This window comes from Cinclus cinclus, unplaced genomic scaffold, assembly GCF_963662255.1.
Source record: "Cinclus cinclus unplaced genomic scaffold, bCinCin1.1 SCAFFOLD_32, whole genome shotgun sequence".
Classification (NCBI taxonomy): Eukaryota; Metazoa; Chordata; class Aves; order Passeriformes; family Cinclidae; genus Cinclus; species Cinclus cinclus.
The window spans coordinates 2284355-2290583 of record NW_026912098.1 but is presented as its reverse complement, the minus strand read 5'-3'; the positions used below and the strand labels follow the sequence as shown (position 1 = coordinate 2290583).

The 6229-nt window shown below is 48.1% G+C and overlaps 1 protein-coding gene across 1 annotated transcript; it reads right to left on the bottom strand.

The window, feature by feature from the left end:
- Positions 1-1032: 1032 nt before the first annotated feature.
- LOC134057305 (olfactory receptor 14J1-like) lies at positions 1033-5420 on the bottom strand (the record flags this gene model as incomplete). The annotated part of the gene is made up of 2 exons (XM_062514297.1): positions 1033-1041; positions 4959-5420. Coding segments are annotated over 2 exons (471 nt in total), but the record flags the coding sequence as incomplete, so codon positions are not given.
- Positions 5421-6229: the final 809 nt, after the last annotated feature.

The following is a 6229-nucleotide window of genomic DNA, read 5'->3' as shown; positions in this document are numbered from 1 at the left end:
TTGGTTCCCTGAGGCCTTGCAGTGTCAAAAAGGTCCCTTGGTTCCAGGAGGTTCATCGGTGTCACCATGGTCTCTCTCCATGGTTCCATGAGGTTCATCGGTGTCACCATGGTCTTTCTCCTTGGTTCCTGGAGGTTCATTGGTGTCACCATGGTCTCTCTCCTTGGTTCCAGGAGCCATCACAATGTCACAACGGCCCCCTGGTTCCATGAGGTTCCTGCAGCAGGACTTCCCCTGTGGCACAGCACAGCTCATCTGTTCTGTCCATCAGCTGGGCCATCACTCAGGGCATCTTCCCCCTCTCAGCAATTGCTGAGATAACCCAGGCTGGACATCTGTCCTGTGCTGAGTTATCTCTGGTGCCAGGGAGGTGGAATTCCCAGCTGACCATGAACATCCTGCCTTGAGAGCAGAATGAAGGGAGATAAGCCTTGAATTTCTGAGTGACACACACTTCACTTTAAAAACTATTAAATATGAACAAAATTTTCACTATACAAAACTCTTGAGCATAGTCCCTGGAAACAGGTAGGGCTTCACTCCCAAATCTGGATGAATCTTCGTGGTTCCTTTTCTGGAAGCTGAGTGAAAGGGCTCCATGTGCACTCCCTCATCAGTTTAGTGGTAAGTTACATTGACTCCTGATCTCTGCTATTTCTTCACTGGCTGTAATATAGGTAACTTTATTGTGCACTGGGTTTGTAGTTCTGTTTATCCTGCGCACTACGTATGTTACTTAAAGTCTCTTGTCTGTTAATCTTGAGTCCATTCAAAATAAATATTTCATTTTATACTAGACATAATTTGCCATTGTAAAGAACTTGTGAGCAAAGGGAATTTGGGGTTCAGGTATCCTGAAATAGAGCTACTGGCAGAAACCTGGCATAAGGCAGGACTTGTCTAAGTTTTCACTAAAGTTTTAACATATTTCATTTAAAACAATGAACAAGAAATTTTTTTCCCATTTATTCTTTTTGCTGTTTATAGATTGATCTGAGCAGTCTCCAGTTTATATTGATCCCCAGCACCCCCTCATGCAGTCTGAACAGAGATGAAAATCAAGACCCTTTATGGCTGACAATCAATCACACTCTGTCCCTACCCCCACCCCACCATTTCCCTCATCCAAGCCCTGGCACTCAGAGCAGCCCAGTGCAAATCTGAGCTTCCTCCAGTCCAGGCTGTGCCTGCAGCTTTCAGCTCCTTGGCACCAAGTCCCAGCTGCTTTCCTTGGAGAAGGAGCTGCCCCAGACACAGAGGGATGTTCATTTGGGGTCAGCAAACAGAAGCCAAGGCAGGCCCAGCTCCATGGCAAACACAAGTGCAGCCCAAGGAGTGCTGGGCAATGGAGCCACATGCAGGGGTGTCCCCAGGGCTCAGGACTGGGGCCAGGGCAGTTCAATGTGTTCCTTGCTAATCTGCACCAGGCCATGGAGGGCACCCTGAGTCAGTGTCCAGGGGAGCCCAAGCTGGCTGGGAGTGTGGCTGTGCTGCAGGGCAGCAAGCTCTGCACAGGGATCTGGCCAGGCTGGAGCCATGGGCCCAGGACAATTGGATGAGCTTCAGCAAGGCCAAGGGCCGGCTCCTGCCCTGGGCTCACAACCACCCCAAATCCCTGGCCGTGCCCTGCCCCTGATCCCCACAGCCTGTCCTGTTTCCTTCATCCCTGCATTGCCAGGGACTTTGTGGGACAAGGGAGCTCTGCTGTGCCTATGGAGGGAGGTGCAAGAGCCACCAGTGCAGTGGGCACCAGAGCTCATCAGGTTTGTGTCCTTTGGGGGTCAGGAACTGCTGAGACTCAGAGGGACAGGAAGGTTTATCTTCATATGCCAACATAAGAAGTGTATCAATGTTATAATTTAATATTCATCAGAATTCTTCCCTCAGCTCTGTGCCATGTCAAACCAGTATCAGATATTTCTTCCATGCACAAGGGATTTCCATTCAGAAACAATTTTAGAAAAAGACATTAGAAAGGGTGATTCTATTACAAATGAAAACACAACTAAGACTGATGTGAAATTATCAGAGAACAAGTGGAGAAGGAAATCTGGGAGCAATGGGAAGGCCATAGAACCATCTCGTCTAGTGAAAAGATATCCTTAGACATGGCCATTTAAACAGGAGAGCGGGTAACACCCAAATGGGGAGGGACATGAAATAATAGACAGCATAGTAGTAACACAGGTAGAGGGGAAGAGCAGGATTTCTTCTCCTGTCATCAGTACATATCCAGGAAATTTCTGTTCTCTCCTGGTGGGAAGACATGGATATTTCTTCAAGTACTCAAATGCCCCAGCTAGTGAGATGTGTTCATGCACCTTGCAAGTGTCAGGTTCCCTACACCCCCAGAGGGCTCCTGTCCCATAAAAATCTGCTCTGGCCCATTCCAAAATCAAGCGCAGCATTGTTCCAGGATCATCAAGGTGCTGAGGATGGAAGGGACCTCAGCAAGTCTGCAGCCCAAGCTGTCAGAAACTGGGTCAGACCAAGTGGTTTAAGGCCAGATGTGATCAGAATTTGATTATCCAAAAGAAGAGTGATAGGGCATTATCTGAGAACCTGTCTGAGCCCATGGGAACAAGAGTTTTCCACATGTCCTGTCTGATCTCCCCTCTTTCCCCCTTTCCACCCATTGTCTTTTGTCTCCCCCCAGGCCCCCCGGTGAAGATCCTGGCTCTGTGTTCTCCATCAGCTCCTGGCTGGCACTGCCAGGCTGGGATGAGGAGCCCCTCAGCCTTCCCTGCTCCGGGCTGGACAAGCCCAGCTCCCTCAGCCTCTGCTCACAGCCAAAGGGCTCCAGCCCCACCTTGGAGGCCCTTCCCTCACCCTGCTCCAGCTGCCAGACATCTTTCCTGCCCTGGGCAACCCAAACCAGGCCCCAGTGCCCTGGATAATCCACGTCCTTGATGTCCTGGTCCCACAGCCCTGGGTGCTCCTGCCCTGCCTCGCTGCCAGGGCACACGGCTGCCTCCTGCCCAGCTCCTGCCCACCAGGAGTTTTCTGACAGGGCCTGGTGGATACAGGGAGGGCTGGGGATGTTGTCTACTTGAACTTTAGCCTTTGACAGCATATCCCACAGCATTCCCTGGAAAAGCTGAAGCCTGTGGCTTGGAGCGGTTCACCCCTCCCTGGGCTAAGAACTGGATGGACATCGGGGCCCAGAGAGTGGTGGGGAATGGTGCCACATGCAGCGTGTGTGCAGTGGTGTCCTGCAGGGATCAGTGTGGGCCCAGTCCTGTTTAACATCTTTATTGATGATGTGGAGAAGGGAGCACAGTGCACCATCAGCAAATGTGCAGATGGCACCAAGCTGGGTGTGAGTGTGGATGTGCTGGAGGGTAGGAGAGCTCTGCAGAGGGACCTGGACAGGCTGGATCCAGGGCCCAAATCCAACAGGGTGAGGTTTAACAAGACCAAGAGCTGGGTCCTGCACCTTGACCACACCAACCCCTGCAGTGCTCCAGGCTGGGGACAGAGTGGCTGGAGAGGGGCCAGGCAGAAAGGGACCTGGGGGCAGTGATGGACAGCAGGGTGGACATGAGCCAGCAGTGTGCCCAGGTGGGCAATGGCACCTGGCCTGTGTTCTAAGTGAGTTATAGGAATTGATAGAAATATATTTGATTAGATTTAGTATGATTTATTGAGTAAGTTATAGTAACTAAAAGAGTGTTGGGTGGTTGGGGAGTTTTTGTTTTATTAACGGTGTATGATTTTTTATTTGATAGTTTTGATTTATTTATTTTTAATTTTTTGTGTCATGTATCTTTTTTGTTGTGTTTTGTGTATGTGTGGTGTGATGTGTTTTTAGAGGTTTTTTTTGTTTTCTAGTCGTTGTGAGGATGAAGGTTTTTTTGTTTGTTTGTTTTGATGAATTTTTATATATTTCTTACATAATTTTTAGGATTTTTCTTTTTTTTTATTTTATTGGATGGTTGTAGTTAGATTTAATGTTTGTAGCTAGGTTTTATGTTTGTAGTTGGATTTTGGGTAATGTATATTTTGTTGGGTTTTTCTGTTAATTAGTTTGGTGAATAAATATTGATTGCATTTTGTTTTATTATTTTTTATTTTGTTTATTGAACTGTTTTAATTTTTCATGATCTAGAATTCGAGTTTTAGTTAAGATTGGGGGTTTTTGTTGGTTTATATTTAGTTTGGATGAGTATTAAATGGGTAGTTTTTAGGTGGATTTTATAATAGTAGTTATTTTGTTAAGAATATATGCTTTAAATGATAATTTTAAATTAGTACTATTATTAGTTTGGTAAGAGATGATAAGAGGGTGGTAAGTTATGGGGAATGGTTAAACTATGATTTATATTAATTTTGTTGGGGGTTTCTTGTGATTTGTTTTTTTAAATTTTTTTATTGTCGTTTTGTTATGGTATTTTGTGTAATTTTGGTATGATTTGTATATATATAGGATTTTTTTAAGAGTATTGTAAAGGGTTTTTTTGTTGTTGTAAAAATATTAATGGATGAGGAATGGTGTGGCCATCAGGAGCTGAGCTGCTGTGCCACCCCTGACCTGCCCCCACCTCTGCACACAGATATTGCTGCTGCAGCTCTAGAGAAGGGAGCAGAAGGACTCTCCAAAGAAACGAGATCTCCAGTAAAAACAGTTTTTGGAGATCCTTTAGTTAATTGAAAGCTACAGAGAACAGAGCACCTCATGGACAGAGTCTGGGGCCAAAGCAAAGGTGGAGAGACAAAAAAATATCACATATATGGGCATGATTTTGTGAACAAATTATTAGACTAAAAGGAAAAAACTTTCAGCAATGAAGGAAAAGAAAGAATTCTCAAAAATTATTTATATTACAAGTGACTAGGAGAAAATGGCAACTCACAGAAATTGGCAAAGTTCACAGTTTCTGAAACCTTCCAGTCATCAGTGTCCACAGTGCAGCCTTGAGCTCCTGGTTCCTCAGGCTGTAGATGAGGGGGTTCAGGGCTGGAGGCACCACTGAGTACAGAACTGACAGGGACAGATCCAGGGATGGGGACGAGATGGAGGGGGGCTTCAGGTAGGCAAAAACCCCAGTGCTAATAAACAGGGAAACCACGGCCAGGTGAGGGAGGCAGGTGGAAAAGGCTTTGTGCCGTCCCTGCTCAGAGGGGATCCTCAGCACGGCCCTGAAGATCTGCACATAGGAGAAAACAATGAACACAAAACAACCAAAGAAAGGAAAAGCACTAACAGCAAGGAGCCCAAGTTCCCTGAGGTAGGATTTGGAGCAGGAGAGTTTGAGGATCTGTGGGATTTCACAGAAGAACTGGCCCAGGGCATTGCCCTGGCACAGGGGCAGGGAAAATGTATTGGCTGTGTGCAGCAGAGCATTGAGAAAGGCACTGGCCCAGGCAGCTGCTGCCATGTGGGCACAAGCTCTGCTGCCCAGGAGGGTCCCGTAGTGCAGGGGTTTGCAGATGGACACGTAGCGGTCGTAGCACATGATGGTCAGGAGGGAAAACTCTGTTCCAATGAAGAAGACCAGCAGAAACACCTGAGCAGCACATGCAGAGTAGGAGATGTTGTTGGTGTGCCAGAGGGAATTGTGCATGGCTTTGGGGACAGTGGTGCAGATGGAGCCCAGGTCAGTGAGGGCCAGGTTGAGCAGGAAGAAGAACATGGGGGTGTGCAGGTGGTGGCCGCAGGCTACGGCGCTGATGATGAGGCCGTTGGCCAGGAGGGCAGCCAGGGAGATGCCCAGGAAGAGGCAGAAGTGCAGGAGCTGCAGCTGCCGCGTGTCTGCCAATGCCAGCAGGAGGAAGTGCCTGATGGAGCTGCTGTTGGACATTTGCTGTGTCTTGGCGTGGGGACCTGTAAAAAAAAAAATAAAAAGAAATCATGGAATAGTTCAATTTTGGGAGGACTTGATATATCCCAGCCCAGCTTGGTGTCACTTTCCCCCCACTGCCTGCCCAGGGCTCTGCTGCCTGGAGCTCTCCCTGCCAGCTGCTGCTTCCCTGTGCCCAGGGCTGGGCCCTGCCAGTGCTGCCAGAGCCCAGCCCAGCCCTGGGGGCTCAGCTCTGCCCTGCAGACCCCTCCCAGCACAGGGCACTGCCAGGGCCAGCTCTGCCTCTGCAGGCTCTGATGGCAAAGTCAGAGCAACCCTGAGGAAGTTGGAAAAGTGACACTGATGATGCCTGTAAGGGGCCCTGTGCTGATTTCTGTCACTGTCTGGTTTATTCTGACCTGAGAGAAAACCTTTTCATCTTTGTCAAC